General features: G+C 52.3%; 1 protein-coding gene across 1 annotated transcript in view; it reads right to left on the reverse strand.

The window, feature by feature from the left end:
- The window catches only part of ZNF598 (zinc finger protein 598, E3 ubiquitin ligase), a 34,931-nt gene extending 17,304 nt beyond the window's left edge, over nucleotides 1-17,627 (reverse strand). The window contains exons 1-4 of the mRNA XM_060261008.1: nucleotides 17,427-17,627; nucleotides 3,947-4,059; nucleotides 2,879-3,008; nucleotides 2,573-2,784 (exon numbers count right to left, since the gene is read on the reverse strand). Of these exons, the coding sequence (XP_060116991.1) occupies nucleotides 2,573-2,784; nucleotides 2,879-3,008; nucleotides 3,947-4,059; nucleotides 17,427-17,627 (656 nt within the window). The remainder of the gene's footprint in view (nucleotides 1-2,572; nucleotides 2,785-2,878; nucleotides 3,009-3,946; nucleotides 4,060-17,426) is intronic.
- Between the last annotated feature and the right edge of the window lie 6,476 nt (nucleotides 17,628-24,103).

Here is a 24,103-nt window from a genome sequence, read left to right on the forward strand (position 1 = left end):
GTTTGGCCCGGAGCTGGCTTCTGTCGGCTGTATCCCGGGGGACCCCAAACTTTTCGAGCCTGTGGGCACCTTTGGAATTCTGACACGGCGTGGTGAGCACAGCCACGGCTCATCTTCAGTTCCACAGTGTAGAGCCTTGTGCCAAAGCGACATTTTTAAAAAAGATCTGCATAACCAATCAGAAGCCTTACTGGGCAAAACCCCCACAAGGCCCCACCCACATTCTAAAAAACACTTGGGTGTCATGGTTCTCATGGGACCCAAGCTCTTCCTAGCCCCTCAAAAAAAATCCACTGAACTTTGTTTGATCAGGACTTCCCACCTGACCCCCACAGCAAGATCCGAATATCAACCGTGCACTCACACAGGATCCGAATATCAACCGTGCACTCGCATAAGATCCGAATATCAACCGTGCACTAGCACAAGATCCGAATATCAACCGTGCACTAGCACAAGATCCAAATATCAACCGTGCACTAGCCATCCCCTTGGCATTCAAAGTCCATCAGTGGACTAGGGCAGTGGTCCCCAACCTTTTTGGCACCAGGGACTGGTTTTGTGGAAGACAATTTTTCCAGGGACTGGGATGTGTGTGTGTGATGGTTTTGGGATGATACAATTGTGAACTTTATTTCTATTAGTTTGGCATGGTGGTTCAGTGTGCAGACTCCTATGTGGGAGAACTGGGTTTGATTCCCCACTCCTCCACCTGCAGCTGCAGCTGCTGGAATGATCTTGGATCAGCCATACCTCTCACAGAGTTGTCCTTGAAACGGCAGCTGCTGGGAGAGCTCTCTTAGCCCCACCCACTTCACAGGATGTGTGCTTTGGGAGAGCAAGGTAAAGGAGATTGTGAGCTGCTCTGAGACTCTGAAATCTGGAATAGAGGACAGAATATAAATCCAATGTCGTTGTCTTCTTCTTATTACCTCATTGTAATATATAATGAAATGATTATAGAAGAAGAAAACATTGGATTTATAGTCCACCCTCCACTCAGAGTCTCAGAGCAGCTTACAATCTCCTCTACTTTCCTCCCCCACAACAGGTGGGTGGGGCTAAGAGAGTTCTCCCCAGAAGCTGTTCTTTCAAGGACAACCTCTGCCAGAGCTCTGGCTGACCCAAGGCCATTCCGGCAGCTGCAAATGGAAGAGTGGAGGAATCAAACCCGGTTCTCCCAGATAAGAGAGTTCTGGCTGACCCAAGGCCATTCCAGCAGCTGCAAGTGGTGGAGTGGGGAATCAAACCCGGTTCTCCCAGATAAGAGAGCTCTGGCTGACCCAAGGCCATTCCAGCAGCTGCAAGGGGAGGAGTGGGGAATCAAATCCGGTTCTCCCAGATAAGAGTCTGCGCACTTCACCACTACACCAAACTGGCTCTCAGGGCTCTTTTTCTAGTAGGAGCTCCTCTGCATATTAGGCCACACGCCCCCTGATGCAGCCAATCATCCTGGAGCTTACAGTAGGCCCTGTACTAAGAGCCCTCTAAGCCAGGGGTCGCCAACGGTAGCTCTCCAGGTATTTTTTTTTTGCCTACAACTCTCATCAGCCCCAGCCATTGGCCATGCTGGCTGGGGCTGATGGGAGTTGTAGGCAAAAGAAAACATCTGGAGAGATACCGTTGGCCACCCCTGCTCTCTTGGAGGATCGGCTACATCAGGGGGGCGTGGCCTAACATGCAGAGGAGCTCCTGCTAGAAAAATAGCCCTGCTGGCTCTCCTACACCAAACTGGCTCTCACGGCCCAGCTGCTCAAAAGCCATGGCCCAGTAGTGGTTAATGGCCCGAGGGTTGGGGACCCCTGGACTAGGAGGATCCTGGGACTCAACAGACCGCTAAGTGCAACGGGGAACAGAATCTCAATTCAACTACCGGGTGTGGGGTGGGGGTAAAGAGGCTTAAAGCAGGGGTGGCCAACGGTAGCTCTCCAGATGTTTTTTGGGACCGTCTTTCCCCATACGAACCCCAGAGAGCACTGAGGTCAACCGGGAAAAACCTAATGACTGCCCCTGGGCCGAAGGAAATTAAATATCAGAGTACCAGAGCACGGGCCTTTTCGATCGCGGCCCCTACCCTGTGGAACCGACTCCCAGAGGAGGTGCGGGCCCTGAGGAACCTTGAACAGTTCCGCAGGGCCTGCAAGACCACCCTTTTTAAATTAGCATACTCGGACTGCTAGGAAAAACGGTAACCAAGGGTCCGCCAATGCGGTCTAAAGATCTATACCGCATCACAACTGTATTACTGGATTGGTTTTAAGTTAATATTTTAATGTTTTATTGCTCTATATTGTAATTTTAAGGTTTTACTTGTTATTGTATGATTGTAGAATGTTGTTAGCCGCCCTGAGCCTGCCGTGGTGGGGGAGGGCGGGATATAAATGAAATAAATAAATAATAAATAAATAAATTTTGCCTACAACTCTCGTCAGCCCCAGCCAGCATGGCCGATGGCTGGGGCTGATGGGAGTTGTAGGCAAAAAACAACTGGAGGGCTACCGTTGGCCACCCCCGGGTGAAAGGATTTGAGAAGGGGCAGCCCGTTCCTGAAGCTCCTCTCCCGGCCCCCCACCTGTAATACTCCTGGGCCCCCTCCGAGTCGCAGAAGTGGCAGAAGTAGTGATCCCTCCTCAGGTGTTTCAGCAGCTCGTCGTTGTCCAAGTAGCGCTCGTCGCAGAACTTGCAGAGGGGGTGCCCGCGGTGGGAGGTGTCGTCGGGGTCCCCGTGGATCCGGTGCCGGGCGAGGTCCTTGCGCGAATACCACTTGCGCTCGTACGTGAAGATCTGAAAGAGAAGGCAGGGCCCTTCGGTTACGTGCCGGGGAGGAGGGGCTTGCGGAGGCCCCCGGGGAGGAGGAGACCTGCGGCTGGCCACTTGCCTTCAGGTGTTTCACGCACAGCCTGCAACAGAAGAGCTCGTGCTGCTTCCTCATGTGCTGCTCCAGCTCCACGACGGTGGCAAAAGGCCTGGCATCCGGGCACAGCGGGCATTCGTGCTGTAAGAGTTTCCTAGGAGAAAAGGGGGGGGGAAAGACAAAGGTTGGCACGGCAGGACACCCCCCCCCCTCATGTGCAAGCCTCAGGGGTTACTCACAACCTCCCATTCTGGGGCATGACTAGCTCGCTTCCTTCCATCCCACGTACAAGTTGGTTTCTGGGCAGAGTCTGGACAAAACCAGGCAGCCTTTGTCCACTTGGAACTCCTTGGCTGCTGTGTGAGGCAGGAGGCTGCCCTAGATGGACCCTCCCTGGTCTGACCAGCAGGGTTCTTCTGATGTTTTTCTCAGGGGAAGACCTCGGCCTCTCTGCCCTGTTGTTGACCCTCCAGAGGAACTGGTTGGCCACTGTGTGAGGCAGGACTAGATGGACCCTCCCTGGTCTGATCCAGCAGGGCTCTTCTGATGCTCTTCTCAGAGGAAGGCCTCAGCCTCTCTGCCCTGTTGTTGACCCTTCAGAGGAACTGGTTGGCCACTGGGTGAGACAGGAGGCTGGACTAGATGGACCCTCCCTGGTCTGATCCAGCAGGGCTCTTCTGATGTTCTCCTCAGGGGAAGGCCTCAGCCTCTCTGCCCTGTTGTTGACCCTTCAGAGGAACTGGTTGGCCCCTGTGTGAGACAGGAGGCTGGACTGGATGGACCCTCCCTGGTCTGATCCAGCAGGGATCTTCTGATGGTCTTCTCAGGGCCTTGGCCTCTCTGCCCTGTTGTTGGCCCTTCATAGGAACTGGGTGGCCCCTGTGTGAGACAGAATGCTGACCTAGATGGACTACTGGTCTGATTCAGCAGGGCTCTGCTTATGTCCTTCTGGGGTAAGCCCTACAAACCAGCACTGGGCAATAGAGTTACGTCCAGAGGAAAATGTAACCCCCCTCCGCCCACTCCCTAACCCCAACCCAGAATACCCAAGGGAAGTAGCCAAAGTGTGTGTGTGTGTGGGGGGGCGTTTACCTATAGAGAGCATAAACTTTTGCATCAGTAAAATAGATGTCATATTTCTTTTCATGCTGCAGTTGATTGAGGGGTATCGTTGAAAAGGACGTCAGCTTCCTCCCAAAGACCACCTACGAAGAATACCGAGAGGGGAGTTAGAGAAACGATCACACCAACTTCACGGGAAACATTCCCTGGCCGAACAGCTTTTCAAGGCAAGCGGGAAGCTGCCTGCCGTCCCAGACAAAGCCAAAAGTCTGAAGACAGGTTGGCATGAAGGCGAAAAGGCTCAACCGGGGCACCGATCAAACAACCGGCCCTCTCAAGTCTCATTCTCTTCTATCTCACTGCCTGGCCAGTTTCGGGGCATTGAGGAGGGCGGCCGTTGGCTATTGTACACCGGGATGTTCCCATCATTCACAGCGAGGGCTAAGGAGCGTGCCCCGTGGAAACCAAGGGTCCTGTTCCCAGGCACTTCTCCTAGACATTCAACGTCAGATGGAATTAATGGAAAACACAGGTCTTTCCCCTCCTAGCACACTCAAGAGAGCCGCAGCTCAGCCGCGCTGAGATTTCAGCCTCCGGCTAGCGACACGCAGCTCCAAGAATAAATGGAGGACGTCACTTAACTTGGACAGGAGGAGGGGAGAAAATATCACCAGGTCCAGTGGCAGGATTGTGGTACTTCCTGCCTGCCGCGGAACGAAGAGCCTATGGGGACAAGCTGAGTCACAGAAGAGGAAGCCAGCTGAAGCAGAAACGCGGCGACAGGCTGCTCCGGCAGTCGCCTGCGCCAAGCGATTGACGCCAGGTGCTACCAGAAATTTTCTGCAGGCTCCTATCCCTCTTTGTCACCGGGAAGGGCAGACCCGTGCTCTGCCTGAAAAACACTCGTCCCCAAAAACCACGCCTAGTGAGCGCAAGCTACAGGCTCTGGGCTTTGCCGAGGCCTTCCACATGTGTTTCTCATTTGGAACACTCAAGGCTGCTTTCTGCGCACCAGCCAAGTGGCCCAAGAGGCTGCGACAGGACAACGGAGCTCGGAAAGGCCTGTGCCATTCAGGATTTCACAGACGGTGCCCGACACGCCCTGAGCTGATGCCAGCTACAGATAGGCCAGGGTGGAAAGGTTGCTGCCCTCGCTCAACGATTTCCGATCCTGCCAGCCTTTTCTGATCGCTTCCACATTCCTACCGGAAAGTGCCATTTCTCGGGAGCGGCTAGAGCGATGACATAACGGGATCTCGGCGACCCGGCTCTGGTACTTTGCAAACAAGGAGCCGGACGGTCCAGGTCTAAATGCAAACTCACAATTGCGTCTCAGAGGGAGAGGGCGGGCTGTGAGGCATGGCAGAAGCTAGTTTGACTCTTTCCAGTGTCCTGAAGGGAACTCAGACAAGTCCCCATGTTGGTCTGAAGCAGCAGAACCCCGAAGACCAACGCTTCTTTCGAAGCCTGAGTGCACACAAAAGCTTATACGTGGAATAAAACTTTGCTAGGCTTAAAAGGTGTCGCTGGACTCAAAGTATAGCAAAGATGGGAAACTGCCAGTGCCCCGGAAGAGGGGAAATGCCCGGTGCGATGACTCACGTTAATACTTATTGATGGAAATCTAGCTTGCGTGCTTGCAAGACACAAACTCCCTGAAGTGTTTTATGAGCTGGATTTTCCGGCTGCTGGAAACAAGAAATCTCATCTTGAGCAGCCCAATGCAAGGATCTCCTCTCCCCGCCCCCCAGATTTAGAGATCCCCTGCAGCGCAACACAGCCAGTGGGGTGGAGGAAAAGGCTTTAACCCCCCGCGGGGTTTTCAAGGCAAGAGGCGTTCAGAGGGGGTTGGCCGTTGCCTGCCAGTGTTCCCTCTAAGCTGAGCTAAGTGTGAGCTAGCTCATAGGTTTTTTTGCCTCTGGCTCACACATTTATGTCTTAGCGCAGGAAAAATGGCCTCGGAGCAAACTAATTTATGCAGCAGCTCCCTCTTTCTATGCAGCAGGACACTCTTTCCAGTGTCCTGAAGGGAACTCAGACAGGTCCCCATGTTGGTCTGAAGCAGCAGAAACAAGTTTAAGCTCAGGGCACCCTGAAGACCAACGCTTCTTTAAAAGCCTGCGTGCACACGGAAGCTTCGACGCGGAATAAAACTTTGCTAGGCTTAAAAGATGCCACTGGATTCAAAGTATAGCAAAGACGGGAAACTGCCAGTGCCCCGGAAGAGGGGAGATGCCCAGCGCGATGACTCACGTTAATACTTATTGATGGAAATCCAGCGTGCGTGTTTGCAAGACACAAACTCGACACATTTTTCCTGCGCTAAAACATAAATGTGTGACGTCGACTGCGGGGTGACATGATAGAGGTTTACGAGATTATGCGTGGGATGGAGAAAGCAGAGAAAGAAGTCCTTTTCTCCCTTTCTCACAATACAAGAACTCGTGGGCATTCGATGAAATTGCTGAGCAGTCGGGTTAGAACGGATAAAAGGAAGTACTTCTTCACCCAAAGGGGGATTAACATGTGGAATTCACTGCCACAGGAGGTGGCGGCGGCTACAAGCATAGACAGCTTTCAGAGGGGATTGGATAAAAATATGGAGCAGAGGTCCATCAGTGGCTATTAGCCACAGTTTGTGTGTGTGTGTGTATGAACACACACATATATTGGCCACTGTGTGACATAGAGTGTTGGACTGGAGGGGCCATTGGCCTGATCCAACATGGCTTCTCTTGTGTTCTTATGTGACACAGAGTGTTGGACTGGATGGGCCATTGGCCTGACCAACAGGGCTTCTCTTATGTTTTTATCTGACAAAGAGTGTTGGACTGGATGGGTCATTGGCCTGATCAAACTTGGCTTCTCTTATGTTCTTATGTGATACAAAGTGTTGGACTGGAGGGGCCACTGGCCTGACCCAACAGGGCTTCTCCTGTGTTCTTTTGTGACACAGAGTGTTGGACTGGATGAGCCATTGGCCTGATCCAACATGGCTTCTCTTATGTTCTTCTGTGACACAGAGTGTTGCATTGGATGGGCTATTGGCCTGATCCAACAGGGCTTCTCTTCTGTTCTTATGTGACACAGAGTGTTGGAATGGATGGGCCATTGGCCTGATCCAACATGGCTTCTCTTATGTTCTTATGTGACACAGAGTGTTGGACTGGAGGGGCCACTGGCCTGATCCAACAGGGCTTCTCTTCTGTTCTTATGTGACACAGAGTGTTGGACTGGAGGGGCCATTGGCCTGATCCAACAGGGCTTCTCTTATGTTCTTATGTGACACAGAGTGTTGGACTGGATGGGCCAGTGGCCTGATCCAACAGGGCTTCTCTTCTGTTCTTATGTGACACAGAATGTTGGACTGGAGGGGCCACTGGCCTGATCCAACAGGGCTTCTCTTATGTTCTCACAACTTTTAAACCCGGTAGCTCACAAAGCAAAATTTTTGCTCATAAGACTCCACAGCTTAGAGGGAGTATTGCCTGCCTTTGCATAGCGACCCTGGCTTCCAAACACTAACCAGGGCTGACCCTGATAAGCTTCTGAGATGGGGCTAGCCTGAGCTGCCCAGGTCAGGGTACAGCACCAAAACCTTTGCACTGGGAAGGGAAGACCCAAGCAAGCCAGCAATAAATACCCAGGCATCAGGCTTTCTCAACCTTTACTCAGATAAGGAAGGTCGTAGACGAGCTTTGATTCCATGCTGCTGCATACTGAACAAGTGTGACATCATTCCGTATGGCGGCCGCAGGAAGGGCAAAGGAAACGACCATTCGTGCCAAGGAAGCTGGCACAATCCCAAGCCGCCTCGTGTGCACGCCCAGGCAGAAACTTCCCCATTGGCACCCCTGCCGGAAGCGACTAAAGAGAACGCCTGAAGGCTTGCTGGGCCCGAGAGTGGATTTGGAGAAGACGCTGTGCCCCGTTGTGAGATGACTCGGCGCAGAGCAGCCCACACTACGACCTCCCTCCCTCCCTCCCTCCGGTGACCTTCTCTTGCGATTCCTCGCCCAAAGAAATGGGGGCTCAAACGCAGCACGGTGAAACAGGAATCAAATCAGAGGAGACATCTCTGCTGGAACTGCCCGCAAAAGAGTCAGAACGGGCCTCAGCAAGCTCAGGGCCGAGAGCTGAAGGAAATGGTGGATTACTTGACAAAACCAAATTTCTTTTGAGATTCCCAACTTTCACGGCATGCAAACACTTAAAAGATAGGGCTGCCATCTCTGGGGTGGGAAATATCAGGAGATTTTTTTTGGGGGGGGGGCAGAGTTTAGGGTTGCCAAGTCCAATTCAGAAATATCTGGGGACTCTGGGGGTGGAGCCAGGAGACTTTGAGGGTGGAGCCAAGAGTCACTGGGGTTGGAGCCAGGAGCAAGGTTCTGATAACCATAATTGAACTCCAAAGGGAGTTCTGGCCATCACATTTCAAGGGACGGCACAACTTTTCAATGCCTTCCTTCCATAGGAAATAATGAAGGATAGGGGCACCTTCTTTGGGGGCTCATAGAACTGGACCCCCTGGTCCAATCTACTTGAAACCTGGAGGGTGTTTTGAGGAAAGGCACCAGATGCTATGCTGAAAATCTGGTGCCTCTATCTCAAGAAACAGCCCCCCCCAGCCCCACGAGTCAACCCTCCATTATCCCCTATGGGAATCGGTCTCCATAGGGAATACTGCAGTGCCCGGGAGACATCCCCACCCCCGCTTTCTGATGACCCTCCAAGCTGGGGGATCCCCTGCCCCCACCTGGGGATTGGCAAGCCTAGAAGAGTTTGAAGAGGTGAGGGACCACCTCAGAGTACAGTGCCCCAGAGTCCACCGAAGCAGCCGCTTTCTCCTTGTCGTCTGGATATCAGTTGCAATAGCGGGGGGGGGGGATCTCCAGATGCTCCTGGGAGGTTGGCAACCCCGTCTGCTAACGCTAAGGCGAGACTGCACTGCCAGGGAGCAGGAGGGCAGCTGCTCTGAGAAGAGGCCAAAAACATGATTTGCAAAGCGGCACACCAAGAGAAACACCTCCCAGTTTAGGCCCTCGGGGAGAGGCTGTCTTCCCCACACCAGGAAGAGGGCAGGTGCTGCGTACTCCAGCCCCGAATGATGCAGACGGCCCCGTGGGGATTGTGACAGGCAAACCGGCTGCGCTGCAGAGAGAGGTTCGCCCGGTCAGGCTGCACCGCCACCCCTGTCCACGCACAGGAAACAATGGCTTAACTCGTCTGCCCTAATGGAAGCCCTGAGCCCCAGGGGGCCAATGCGCTTTGCAAACGACAGCAACAAAAAGAGAAGAAGAAGAATTGCAGATTTATACCCCACCCTTCTCCCTGAATCAGAGACTCAGAGTGGCTTACAGTCTCCTATATCTTCTCCCCCCACAACAGACACCCTGTGGGGTGGATGGGGCTGAGAGGGCTCTCACAGCAGCTGCCCTTTCAAGGACAACCTCTGCCAGAGCTATGGCTCACCCAAGGCCATTCCGGCAGGTGCAAGTGGAGGAGTGGGGTATCAAACCCGGTTCTCCCAGATAAGAGTCCACACACTTAACCACTACACCAAAGTGGCTCTCTATTAGAGCTATGGCTGACCCAAGGCCATTCCAGCAGGTGCAAGTGGAGGAGTGGGATATCAAACCCGGTTCTCCCAGATAAGAGTCCACACACTTAACCACTGACCGGGACACACGCCATGTTTCAAGGCAAACGCTCTCCTCTTCTTGCAAGAGTCCTTGTTTCACAAGTACGAGAAGTTTCAGCTGGCGCTGAACGTGAGCCGCCAGGGTTACAAATTTCCAGCTAGCGTCTGAGTCCCTTCTTCGAAGGGAAAAGGGATGGGGAGAACAGCAGGACTAGAACAAGACTCTACCAGAGACACTGCCCTCCAGCTGTCTCCCTTCTGCCCATCCTTCTGCCAGGTCTGGGAATCAGGATTCCTGGTTTTCACCCAGGGGGCCTGAGTTCGACTCCCGGTATGGGAACCATACGTCAGATCTGGGAACTACCTTCAATAACAGCGGCTCTCCACGGGTTCGGGATAAGCGTTCTTTGTAAGATAGGACCGATGCCACCGGCCTGAGCCAATGTCAGAAACTGCGGTACGGTTGTAGGTGCATCAGATACCGGTGCACCTTTTGCTCCAGGCGCGAGATTAATCCGAAAGCCAAAGCCGCTGCGATATACTTCGTTTCTTTCTCACACTACAAAGCCGCGTCTGAAATCACCACGAGATAGAGTATTAAGGAGAACTGTTTTAGGATGATGTATAGGTGGTATATGACTCCGAAAAAGATGGCTAGGATGAGTTAAAAAGATGTCGGATAGATGTTGGAAATGTAGAAAACACAAAGGTTCTTTCTTTCATATGTGGTGGACTTGTGAAAAAGCGAAAGAGTTTTGGAAGATGATACAACAAGAAATCTCCAAAATTTTGGGTTATTATTTTAAGAAAACTGCAGAGACTTTTTTGCTTGGATTACAATTAGAAAAATTTCCAAAGGAAGACAGGACGTTAATTTGGTATTTGCTCTCAGCTGCTAGGACATTGTATGCGCAGCTGTGGAAACAGGGAAAAATACCAGAGAAATGGATTGTGAAAGTTTTATCGTGGAGTGAGATGGACAAATTAACTAAAATTTTAAGAGACTATGATTTAGATATATTCAAAAAGGAGTGGAAGAAATTTAAAGGATATATGGAGAAAGAGTGGAATGTAAAAAGACATTGGACAATTTTTTAGTATTAATGAGAAAAGAAAAGTATTGAACTTTGATTGGTTAGTGGTACCTTATAATTGAATTTAAATTTATAACTTCAGGGAAGCCAAATATTGGAGGGAGGGGGGGTTGAAATATCATATGGGCTAGTATAGAAAAGAGACAATTAAATATTGTAACCATATGTTATTAATAAATTGTTAAAACCCTGAAATCACCACGAGATAACAGGTTGCAATAACCTTGAAGGCCAAGCTGGGAAGGAGTAATCTGGCCTCCCTCACGGAGGCGTTAGACTTTCGGTTTCTTCTAGACATGGCAAGTAATACAACAAAACAGAAGCAACGGCAAGGGATCTTGACACTTTGCTGACTGATGCTCGGCCGGAGACTAGCGGGTGGTTTCCAGTTTCTCATGCATGAATCCAACCGCCAAGACTGGGTGGTATTTGGAATGCTTTACACCTCGAGGCAAGCCTCGGGACCCCACATTTAGGGGACTCAAGCCTTCATGCAGTTACCTGATTTAAAATGGGGGTACTGCACAAATCGTCCCAAAGCCAAGTGCCCCTCCCCTGGAGAAATGCCGATCAAGAACCGGGTGGCACCAACTTTCCAAGCACTTCGATACTTGTGGCTGGAATCACGAATAAGGAACTGGGAACCACGATAAGCCTCTCCCAGGCCTTTTGAGAGAGGAAGAGAGCTGTCTGGAAGCCCCTGGCAGTGGATTCCACCCCCCTCCCCGCCCGCAATCAGTTAGCTCGCAGGTCTGGCTGAACTACCATCAGCCGACTCGTGTGGCAAAGGCAGGGAAAGGTATTCCGTCTCGGGCCTTTGGCCTGCCTGACACGCGGAGCATTATCAGAGAATGAGGAAGCAAGCTGACATCACCAAGTGGTTTCCTTGTTAGAGGGCTAAATTGTTGGCACCGGCTGGCAATGAGTCAGTCCCAGAGCGTGACTGGAAAGCTGGTGACACCCCAAATCCATTTTGAAAACTTTCAACAGGAGGAGGACACCCTCATGTACTCAAAGCACAGAGGATGCAGGCAAGAGAACACTGCTTCATGTGATTCTAGCTACTCCAAATTGAAAGCCAGTGTGGTGTAGTGGTTACGTGTGCGGACTCTAATCTGGGAGACCCGGGTTTTGATTCCCCACTTCTCCACTTGCACCTGCTGGAATGGCCTTGGGTCAGCCAGAGCTCTCGCAGGAGTTTTCCTTGAAAGGGCAGCTGCTGTGAGAGCTCTCTCAGCCCTACCCACCTCACAGGGTGCCTGTTGTGGGGGGAGAAGATGTAGGAGATTGTGAACCGCTCTGAGTCTCTGATTCAGAGAGAAGGGCGGGGTATAAATCTTCAGCCTTCATATATGGCTTTGCTTTGGACAGGCACACAGCTTCCCATAACCTCAGCCCAATCTTGCGCCCATCAACTTGGAAATAACCCCCAGTGAAGTTCCTTTCCAAGTGCGCTCACATAGGATGCTGGTCAAAGAGGAGATCCCAGCTGGGCTAAATGCAGTTCCACAACCCCAGCAGTTGGCACTCAGAGGTGGACTGCCGGTGGACATGGGGGCTCCACTCAGCTGAAAGCAGAATAGGATGCTCGAGTACCCAAAGTGCAATCTGAACAGGGGCCAAAGAGGAAGATAAGACTTCCAAGCAGCTGTGGAACCTGGTAGCTCTTCTCAGCCCGCCCCCCCAAGAATAACATTAATACTGCAACCACAGCAACAGGCAAATACTGCAACCACACCAATAGGCACATGGTGACAAACCCCACAGTGAAGTAGATGACTGTTAGGGGAGGGACGGTGGCTCAGTGGTAGAGCATCTCCTTGGTAAGCAGAGGACCCAGGTTCAATCCCCGGCATCTCCAAAAAAGGGTCCAGGCAAACAGGTGTGAAAAACCTCAGCTTGAGACCCTGGAGAGCCGCTGCCAGTCTGAGTAGACAAGACTGACTTTGATGGACCCAGGGTCTGATTCAGTAGAAGGCAGCTTCATATGTTCATGACTGGGGAAGGCAATGGCAAACTACCTCGTAAAAAGTCTGCCATGAAAACGTGAAAGCTTGCACAGGGGACTACCGTTACCTTTTTAATATTGTTAGTAACAGTACCCACAGTTGTCAAGAAGAAGACGACTGCAGATTTATACCCCGCCCTTCTCTCTGAATCAGAGTCTCAGAGCGGCTTACAATCTCCTGTATCTTCTCCCCCCACAACAGACTCTGTGAGGTGGGTTGAGAGGGCTCTCACAGCAGCAGCTGCCCTTTCAAGGACAACCTCTGCCAGAGCTCTGGCTGACCCAAGGCCATTCCAGCAGGTGCAAGTGGAGGAGCGGGGAATCAAACCCGGTACCCCCAGATAAGAGTCCGCACACTTAAATAGTTCAATTTTTTACTTTATTTATTTATTACGTTAAGCTTATATCCCGCCCTCTCCACAAGCGGACTCAGGGCGGCTCACAACTTTACTTAGCTCCTTCATTCATACCTCCCCCTTCTTGCCAAGAATTAAGGTATGTGTGTGCGTGTGTGTGTAATCAGCATAAGGCATTCAACAAACAACAGAGATAACACACAAACAACCTGTAATACACAATATAATAAATTCAGCAATTATAATATGTGGGTGTCATAGCTCAGGTTAGCTCAATCTCGTCAGATCTCAGGTCACCCCTGGTTAGTGAACATATATGAACATATGAAGCTGCCTTCTACTGAATCAGACCCTCGGTCCATCAAAGTCAGTCTTGTCTGCTCAGACTGGCAGCCGCTCTCCAGGGTCTCAAGCTGCAGTTTTTCATGCCTATTTGCCTGGACCCTTTTGAGTTGGAGATGCCGGAGACTGAACCTGGGACCTCTGCTTACCAAGCAGATGCTCTACCACCGAGCCACCATCCCTGCTTCGATGGGAGACCACCCAAGGAAGACCAAGGTAGCTACGCAGAGGCAGGCAATGGTCAACCGCCTCTCTCTGACCCTGAAAGCCCCACGGGGTCACTGTAAGTCAGCTGTGATTTGATGGCGCTCTCCACCACCGTCAGAGGTTACCCTGACCTGGAAGCTAAGCAGGTTAGTACATGCATGGGAAACCACACAGGAAGACCAGGGTTGCTACGCAGAGGAAGGCAATAGCAAACCGCCTCTGTTTGTCTCTTGCCTTGAACTGGATGGCCCAGGATCTCAGAAGTTAAACGGGGACAGCGTCCTGCTTACAACTTGGATGAGAGACGGCCAAAGTAGTTTTCAGGATTGCTTTGCAGGGGCAGGCAACAGAAAACCACTTCTGAGCCTCTCTTACCTTGAAAGCCCTTTTGGGGTTGCCAGTAAGTCGACTACCAAATGACATCGAATAACAGTTACAGCCACAGTGAATGGAAAATATGTAAAAGCGGACTATTTGCAGAGATTCAGTAGCGGCAGCGTACCCATGAAACTGACAGAGCAATGCCAATATGGCAGCAATAAGGTAAGGACGGCAACAATATTTTAAAACACCCAAAATGTCGGCACCTGAAAGTCTTTGATAGCATTCAATGACTCAAAAGGAGCACCACCCTGGAGGAAGAAGACCCTCTGAAGAGATTCAGGAGGGCAGCTGTACTGGTCGAAAGCAGCAGAACAAAGTGTGAGTCCACTGGCACCTCTAAAGCCAACAAAATTCAGATCTGAGTATATGGTTTAAAACCAACCAAGTTTTATTCTGGGTATCAGCTTTTGTGTGAATGCTCACGAAAGCTTACACCCTCAGAACAAAACTTGGTCTTAAAGGATTCTGGATGCAAACTTTGTTCCGCTTAATAATTTCATGCACCTACATTACTATTATTATCGCAGACCGCCGTGCTGTAACATGCATGAAGTAAGCCAATCTCCCTCTTTTTTGGAAAATCATGTAAAAATTCCTCCCTCCTTTAGATATGCCATCCCAAAGTGGGGGCTGGGCTCAAATCCACATACAAGCTCCAGTCCCTTCCAATGATCAACATCCTATTGGCTACAACCAGGGTGTTTTTTTTTTAATGGGGGGGGGGAGTTGTCTCCCATTCTAGCGGTCCTCCTCTAGAGTAAACCCAACTAGAGCCTTGCATTTCACAGTCAGCCTTTTCGGCCTCCCCCTGTTTCGCTTTCCTGGTGCACTCTTAGGCACCCACACGAATATTATTCTTGGACAGGGCTGTGCTGTTAACTTGCATAAAGTAAGACCTCCCTCCTTTTTTGGAAAATCCCGTGAAGATTCCCCCTGCATTTCCTCAAATGCAAACTGATCTCCCCTTAGATATGCCATCCCAAAGTGGAGGTTGGTCTCAAATCCGCATACAGTTCCTTCCAATAATAAACATCTTCTTGACTACAAACAGGGTATTTTTAAAAAAAAAAGATTGGGGGGGTGTCACCTCCTATTCAGGTTGTTCCTCCTCTCGAGTAAACCCAACTAGAGCCTTGCCTTTCGCAGCCAGCCTTTTCGGCCTTCCCCCTGCGGTTTCTGTTTCGCTTTCCTGGTGCACTCTTAGGAAAAGGAAAGGTCCCCTGAGCAAGCACCAGTGGTTTCCGACTCTGGGGTGACGTTGCTTTCACAACGTTTTCACGGCAGACTTTTGACGGGGTGGTTTGCCATTGCCTTCCCCAGTCATCTACACTTTCCCCCCCAGCAAGCTGGGGACTCATCTGACCCACCTCGGAAGGATGGAAGGCTGAGTCAACCTCGAGCCGGCTACCTGAAAACCCAGCTTCTGCCGGGGATCAAACTCAGGTCGTGAGCAGAGCTTTAACACTCTTATTCACTCTTAGGCACTCACACGAATATTATTCTTGGACAGGGCTGTGCTGTTAACTTGCATAAAGTAAGACGACCTCCCTCTTTTTTTGGGGGGGGGGAATCCTGGGAAAATTCCTCCTGCATGTACTCAAATGCAAGTTGACACCCCCCCCCCCTTTAAACATGCCATCTAAAAAATGGGGGTTGGTCTCCTATCGGCATACAGGTTGCAAATCCTTCCAAGGATAACCAACAACCAGGTTTTCTTTACTGGGGGGAGGGGGGGTGTCATCTCTCATTCAGATTGATCCTCCTCTCGAGTAAACGCAACCAGAGCCCTGCATTTCGCAGCAAGCCTTCCTCCCTTGGGGGTTTCTGTTTCGCTTTCTTGGCGACACCCGGGGCCAAGCAGCCTCGAGAAACGAAACTCGCCATTCTCCCTCTTCCTCGGCTTGCCAATCTCCCGGCGGGACCAGGAGATCTCCCGGGATGGCTCCCCCCGGCCTAGAGGGGGTGGGCTCCTCACCCTCACCCCATTGCCTCACCTGCCAGCTCCTCCCGGCAGAACTGAAACCCGCCATCTCCCACCCTCTCGGGTTGCCACCCTCCAGGCGGGGCCAGGAGATCTCCCGGGATGGCTCCCCCAGCCTAGAGAAGAGGGGCTCCTCGCCCCCAGGGGTCTCCTCCCCGTCGCCTCACTTGGCCAGCTCCTTCCGGCAGAACCGAACCGCGCCATTCCCCCTCCCTCTCGGGTTGCCACCTCCCGGTGCGGCCAGGAGATCTCCCGCAATGGCTCCCTGGCCTAGAGGGGATGGGCTCCTCGCCCCTAGGGGTCTCCTTCCCTGGCCAGCTCCTTCCGGCAGAACCGAACCCCGCCACCCCTCCCCTGGGGTTGCCACCCTCCCAGCGCGGCCAGGAGATCTCCTGGAATGGCTCCCGGGCCTAGAGGGGATGGGCTCCTCGCCCCCAGGGGTCTCCTTCCCTGGCCAGCTCCTTCCGGCAGAACCGAACCCCGCCACCCCTCCCCTGGGGTTGCCACCCTCCCGGCGCGGCCAGGAGATCTCCTGGAATGGCTCCCGGGCCTAGAGGGGATGGGCTCCTCGCCCCCAGGGGTCTCCTCCCGGCAGAACCGAACCCCGCCACCCCTCCCCTGGGGTTGCCACCCTCCCGGTGCGGCCAGGAGATCTCCCGCAATGGCTCCCTGGCCTAGAGGAGATGGGCTCCTCGCCCCCAAGGGTCCTCCCCTGGCCAGCTCCTTCCGGCAGAACCGAACCCCGCCATTCCCCTCCCCTGGGGTTGCCACCCTCCCGGCGCGGCCAGGAGATCTCCCGGAATGGCTCCCGGGCCTAGAGGGGATGGGCTCCTCGCCCGCAGGGGTCTCCTCCCGGCAGACCCGAACCCCGCCATCCCCCCTCCCCTGGGGTTGCCACCCTCCCGGCGTGGCCAGGAGATCTCCCGCAATGGCTCCCTGGCCTAGAGGGGATGGGCTCCTTGCCCCCAGGGGTCTCCTTCCCTGGCCAGCTCCTCCCGGCAGAACCGAACCCCGCCATTCCCCTCCCCTGGGGTTGCCACCCTCCCGGCGCGGCCAGGAGATCTCCCGGAATGGCTCCCGGGCCTAGAGGGGATGGGCTCCTCGCCCGCAGGGGTCTCCTCCCGGCAGACCCGAACCCCGCCATCCCCCCTCCCCTGGGGTTGCCACCCTCCCGGCGTGGCCAGGAGATCTCCCGCAATGGCTCCCTGGCCTAGAGGGGATGGGCTCCTTGCCCCCAGGGGTCTCCTTCCCTGGCCAGCTCCTCCCGGCAGAACCGAACCCCGCCACCCCTCCCCTGGGGTTGCCACCCTCCCGGCGCGGCCAGGAGATCTCCCGGAATGGCTCCCGGGCCTAGAGGGGATGGGCTCCTCGCCCGCAGGGGTCTCCTCCCGGCAGAACCGAACCCCGCCATCCCCCTCCCCTGGGGTTGCCACCCTCCCGGCGCGGCCAGGAGACCTCCCGGGACGGCGGCCAGGCTGGCTCCCCGGGCCTCCTCACCTGGGCCAGCTCCTCCCGGCAGACGGCGCAGTAGCGGACCCCGCAGAGCGCCCTCATGCGCACGGAGCAGCGGTAGCAGATGGGGTGCTCGCAGCGGCCCAGCGCCACCACCTCCAGCTCCCCGCAGCACAGCACGCAGCACGGGCCCTCCGAGCCCCGCGACGGAGCGGGAGAAGGCGGCGGCGGCGGCGGAGACGCCATCCCTGCCGGCCTGACGGGTCGCGCCGCCCCTGCGGCCTACTAGGCCCCAGCGCAGCCTAGCAACCGCCCCTGCGCCCCCCACAGAGACCGCCGCCTAGAGCGCCGCCGATGCCCACCGCTCTAGGACGGCCCGCCAATCAGCTGCCGGGAAGGAGGCGCCGCGGCAGGACGCTCCTCCGCAGGGGACTCTGGGAACTGTAGTCCAAGGGCGGCTCTGGCCCTGCTCGGCGGCGCCCTGACTCACTCCTGCTCTGCGCATGCTCGAAGGACGGCTGCCGACACGTGTGCGGTGGAAGGGATGCGAGTTAAAGGTTCGATGGCCAAAGGTGTGTGTGTGTGTGTTTGTTTGTGTTTGTGCTTATTTATTTATTTGTATGCGTGTGTGTATATATATGCATGTATATATGCATGTATATATGTAGTTTCCGTATATTTTTATATATGTGTATGCACACACACACAAACCTGTGGGTTTGTTCCATCAAAACGTTGGAAGCGACCCAGACAAATGCTCCACGAAGTGTTTGTTTTTTAAATCACATCTCTGAAGCTGGATGCAGATCAAAGGTGCACGTGGTGAAATAGGGCCGCCTGAAGGTGTGGTTGCCAACTTCCAGGTGGGACCTGCAGGTCTCCTGTGATTACAGTGGGTCACCAGACGACAGAGTTCACTTTCCCCTGGAGGAGATGGCTGCTATAGAGGGTGGGATCTCTGGCATGGGGGTCCCTCCCCAGGCTCTGCTTCCAAGTCTCCAGGAATTTCCAACACAGGACCTGGCACCCAAGCCTGAAGGTGTATTATTATTATTATTATTATGCAAAGCATGGAGGCACACCATCCACCAGGCTGTCTCTTCCTTTGAGGACGCACGCATAGCTGGTCTTGAGGACAAAAGGAGATGGAGGAAGAATCGCACTGCTACAGCACCTAAATCAGACTTTTCCCTGCAGCCACTGTGGCTGGATCTGCCTGTCCCGCATTGGTCTTGTCAGCCACCAGCGAGCCTGCAGCAGACATGGACTACTACACCCTTCTTAAATCGTTCACGAAGTCAAGCCGAGAGAGAGAGAGAGAGAGAGAGAGATTATTATTATTATTATATGAAGGCATATATTAGCTGCCTTTCTCCCTTATGGGGCTAACACCAGCATACAACAGAGAAAAAGCCCATAAAATACATTAAAATATGTGCCGGTCATTTCGTATAGGTAACCGCAGGTGACTCTGTTGCGCTGTGGGGAGAGACCCCACCGTGGTGTGGTGGTTAGATCTGGGAGACATGGGTTTGGATTCCAGCTCTGCCCTTGGGTCAGTCACACCGTCTCAGCCTGCCTACCTCACAGGGTGAGGATACAATGCAAAAGAGGAGGAGCTTTGGGTCTCCCCTCTGGAGAAAGGCGGGGTATAAATGTAGTAAATAAATTGACGCAATCAATGAGAGCACCTAAAGGTGCATTAGAGAGCATCGGGTGGTCATTTCACGTGGGCAACTGCAGGTGGCGCTAGTCAGACTGCCAAAAGGGGTCTGGGCAGTTTTCTCTGTGATCGATCCCTTCCTCAGGTTCTGATGCGCACGCCTGCTGGAGTGGCACGTGAAATCTGCTTGCCCCTGGCTCGTTGGCTGTCCTTTGAAGGAGGAAGTGAACTCCATGAAGCTGCCTTAAACTGAATCAGACCCTGGGTCCAACAAGGTCAGTATTGTCTACTCAGGCTGCCAGGTGCTCTCCAGGGTCTCAAACAGGTCTTTTTGCATCACCTACTGTCTGCTCCTTTGGAGTGGAGATGCTGGGGATTGAACCTGGGTCCTTCTGCATACCAAGCAGATGCTCTCCCTCTGAGCCATGGCCCCTCCTTAGCCACAAGATTCACCCATGCACATGTGAACCAGCCTGAGAATGGAATCTGTCTGCTGCGTCCCTTCTGTGGGAGTCCTTGCCTTTGGAAATTCGCTGAGCATCTATGGGGAGGCCAGGTCTTTCCAGTGGTGGCACCTTGGTTTCGGAACTCACTCCTCGAAAATTCCATTCCTCCTTATCCAGGCGCCGGAATGAGCCACGTTCAGACAAGTTTGGAATGAGAACCAGCTCTTACACCTTTGCGGTTGCTAATTTTTGGAGCTATTTTTTAATTGCCAACGGCCTTGATTTTATTGCTTCTCGGGGTCTTTGAAGTTGTTTTGGATGGTCTTCCAGTTGTCTTTTGAAATTTGTGTTCCTAATTCTGTGATATTGTTCGTTAGATGTCTTGTGCGGGGCGATTACATTTGGTCCCCTCTCTTTCGTTACTCTGTAATCCGCCTTTTAGTCTCTGTGGAGAAAGCGGTGCTATGATGAAGCTGAGCAAAGAAATGATGGGTATAAAGCCAGAGTCCAGTGGGGCACCTTTAAGACTAGAAGTGGCCAAACTGCGGCTAGTGGCCCATCCATCTGTATCACACAGTAGCCCAAACCCAGGTTAAGAACATAAGGGAAGCACATGTGGCTCTCAAAGTCCCCACTGCCATGATGGAGAAGGCATTTGTCTCTTTAAATCACTTCTCCAAGCCAGACAGTGGCTTGAAGGAGGCATTTAAAGTTCAAGTTGCTTGCTTTCCAGTTTTTCCTCCCTCCTCCCATCTATTTGCCTGTCTTCCTTCCTTCCTTCCTTCCTTCCTTCCTTCCTTCCTTCCTTCCTTCCTTCCTTCCTTCCTTCCTTCCTTCCTTCCTTCCTTCCTACCTACCTACCCCTGAAGGAGAGCCAGTTTGGTGTAGTGGTTAAGTGTGCGGACTCTTATCTGGGAGAACCGGGTTTGATTCCCCACTCCTCCACTTGCACCTGCTAGCATGGCCTTGGGTCAGCCATAGCTCTGGCAGAGGTTGTCCTTGAAAGGGCAGCTGCTGTGAGAGCCCTCTCCAGCCCCACCCACCTCACAGGGTGTCTGTTGTTGGGGGAGGAAGGGAAAGGAGATTGTGAGCCGCTCTGAGACTCCTCAGAGTGGAGTGCGGGATAGAAATCCATCATCATCATCATCATCATCATCTTCTTCTTCTTCTTCTTCTTCTCCTTCTCCTTCTCCTTCTCCTTCTCCTTCTCCTTCTCCTTCTCCTTCTCCTTCTCCTCCTCCTCCTCCTCCTCCTCCTCCTCCTCCTTCTCCTCCTCCTCCTCCTCCTCCTCCTCTTCTGGCTCTCCAACATCTGACACATATTCTATGTGGCTCTGACGTTAAGCAATTTTGGCCACCCCTGTTTAAGACCAACCAAGTTTTATTCATGGTAGGAGCTTTTGCATGCAAGCACACTTCTTCAGATATTTTAATCCTTTCGTGAAGATAGAGCCAGGTGGATCTATCCAGGTGACACAATAGGACAAAGTTAGAGTCCAGTCAGGCACCTTCAAGACTAACAAAGTTTTGTTCAAGGTATGAGATTTCGTGTGCACATACCTTGAGCAAAACTTTGCTGGTCTTAAAGGTGCCACGGGACTCTAACTTTGTTCTATTGCTTCACACCAACGTGGCTATTCATTTGGATCTATCTTCAGGAAAGAAATTAATGCTCAGTGATAGAGGCGCTGTTTGGCATGCAGAAGTTTCCAGGTTCAATCCCAGTCATCTTCTGGTAAAAAGGACCAAGCAGGAGGTGATGTGAAAGACCCCGCTCTTCCTAAGACTCTGGAGAGCCATGGAGAGGGGCCATAGCTCAGTGACAGAGCATCTGCTTGGGATGCAGAAGGCCCCAGGTTCAATCACCGGCAGCATCTCTGGTTACAAGGACCGGACAAGAGGTGATGGGAAAGACCTCTGCGTGAGACTCTGGAGAGCCGCTGCCATCTGAGGAGTTGATAATGACCTTGACAGACCAAGCATCTGATTCAGTAGAGGGCAGTTTCATTGGGGTGTGTGCGTTACTCAAAGGCGTGCATCTTTCTATGAGTAAAGGGCAGCATTCAGAGGCCCCAAGGGACTAGCAGCCAAAGGAGGAAGGAAGTCTTTTCCAGGCGGAAAAGCAAACATTTTAACATCTTGGGGGCGTCTCATAAGAACAGAAGAGAAGCCATGTTGGACTAGGCTAGTGGCCCATCCATCTGTATCACACAGTAGCCCAACCCCAGGTTAGGAACATAAGGGAAGCCATGTTGGATCAGGCGAGTGGCCTATCTGGTCCAACACTCTGTGTCACACAGTGGGGGGAAAAAAACCCAGGCGCCATCAGGAGGTCCATCAGTGGGGCCCTCCCACCGTGCCCCCCCCCCCCGCAAGCACCAAGAATACAGAGCATCTCTGCCCCAGAGAGAGAGTTCCAACAATACTCAGTGGCTAATAGCCGCTGATGGACCTCTGCTCCAGATGTTGATCCAATCCCCTCTTGAAGCTGGCTATGCTTGCAGTCGCCGCCACCTTCTGTGGCAGTGAATTCCACGTGTGAATCACCCTTTGGGTGAAGAAGGACTTCCTTTTATCCGTTCTAACCCGACTGCTCAGCAATTTCATTGAATGTCCACGAGTTCTTGTATTTCATCATGAGGTCCATCAGCATTACCCCACAAGCAGACAGAGAACGGAAGAACAGAAGAGAAGAACAGAAGATGGATCAGGCCAATGGCCCCTCCAGACCAACGCTCTGTGCCACACAGTGGCCAAAACCCAGGGACCATCAGGAACACAAAACAATACTTGTCCCCTTTGAAGGCATTTCATGTACAACATACTCAGACGAAAGATAATTCAAGTCTTTTGTAGTAATCAGAGTGAAGGCGGTAGAGTTTGAAGAGGAGGTTATGAATGCTTGGGTGAGTTGCTAGTAATTATTTCATAAAACACTTCATAGTCATAATTAACACCCTCCTTCAGTCTCCCACCCAGATTAATAACACTTTTGTGAGTGTGTTTTTATGTCAAAAGAGCATCGGTCCAATTTGGAAAGAGCAATTAGCGTGAAATGAGATGCCGGGCGCCTGACTTTAATAGCCGGTCTTAAGTGTCACTTGTCTGCGGAACGACGCAAAAAACCCCGAGAGAGATGGTGACGAGGTGGCCGAATGCGAGCTTCTAAATATGCCTTTTTGTAATTAAGCTTTTCGTGTGCACGCGCACCCAGATAGGAGTGGTATGCATGGGTCATCATCATGATTGTTCAAATGGAGCAAGCAGAACCAAACTGAGGCCTCGGTCTTCCTGATAGGAGAAGAAGAAGAAGACTGCACATTTATACCCCGCCCTTCTCTCTGAATCAGAGACTCAGAGCGGCTTACAATCTCCTTTCTCTTCTCCCCCCACAACAGATACCCTGTGAGGTGGGTGGGACTGAGAGGGCTCTCACAGCAGCTGCCCTTTCAAGGACAACTCCTGCGAGAGCTCTGGCTGACCCAAGGCCATTCCAGCAGCTGCAAGTGGAGGAGGGGGGAATCAAACCCGGTTCTCCCAGATAAGAGTCTGCACACTTCACCACCACTACACCAAACTAACTGATACTTTCTCATGGTGTCAGTAAGGAAAGGTGGAGTGGTTTTGAACATCTCCGATCGAGCCACAGATTTTTTCACCCCAGATCCAGTGGGAAACAATGAATTAAAATGTGAATTAAATTTTGAATTAAAGAATTATGAATTAAAATGGGGAGGGGGTGCAGTTGTAACGTCCCCAACATTTAGCCCTTTTAAGAGCCAGTCTGGTGTAAGTGTTTAAGAGCATGGATTCCCCACTTCTCTACATGCAGCTGCTGGGTGACCTTGGGTCAGTTACAGGTCCTCAGAGCTGTTCAGTTCTTTCAGAACTCTCTCATCCCTACCTACCTCTCAGGGTGCTTGTTGTGATAGATAGATAGATAGATAGATAGATAGATAGATAGATAGATAGATAGATAGATAGATAGATAGATAGATAATTTTATTTGTATCCCGCCCTCCCCGCCGGGGCAGGCTCAGGGAGGCTAACAGCATCATTTAAGTTTCAACTATACAAAGAAAGGCAAAGAAAACAAATTACATTTAAACATTAAAATTCTGATTAAGTTTAAAAATTAATTAATTAGTAAAAGTGCTAATGCTATTTGTTCTTTTATGATGGCGGTTATCATTAGCAATTTCTTTCTTCGTCAGCGAAAGCAAGTCGAAGGAAGAAGGTCTTGCAGGCCCTGCAGAATTGTTCGAGATCCCGCAGGGCCCGCATTTCCTCTGGAAGTTGGTTCCATAGGTTCGGGGCTACAGAGGAGAAGGCCCGGTTACGGGTGCATTGCAGCTTCACCTCTCTCGGTCCGGGAGTAGTCAACAAGTTTTTTCCGGCTGACCTCAGTGCTCTCTGGGGTTCATATGGGGAGAGACGGTCCCTAAGGTAGACAGGTCCTCGACCATACAGGGCTTTAAAGGTAATGACCAGCACTTTGTAACGAACCCGGTATATAACTGGCAGCAAGTGCAGCTCGCGCAGTCCAGGCTGTATGTGCTCCCATTTAGGAAGCCCCAGCAACAGTCTAGCTGCTGCGTTCTGCACCAGCTGCAG

This window comes from Heteronotia binoei, chromosome 20 (genome assembly GCF_032191835.1).
Source record: "Heteronotia binoei isolate CCM8104 ecotype False Entrance Well chromosome 20, APGP_CSIRO_Hbin_v1, whole genome shotgun sequence".
Lineage (NCBI taxonomy): Eukaryota > Metazoa > Chordata > Lepidosauria > Squamata > Gekkonidae > Heteronotia > Heteronotia binoei.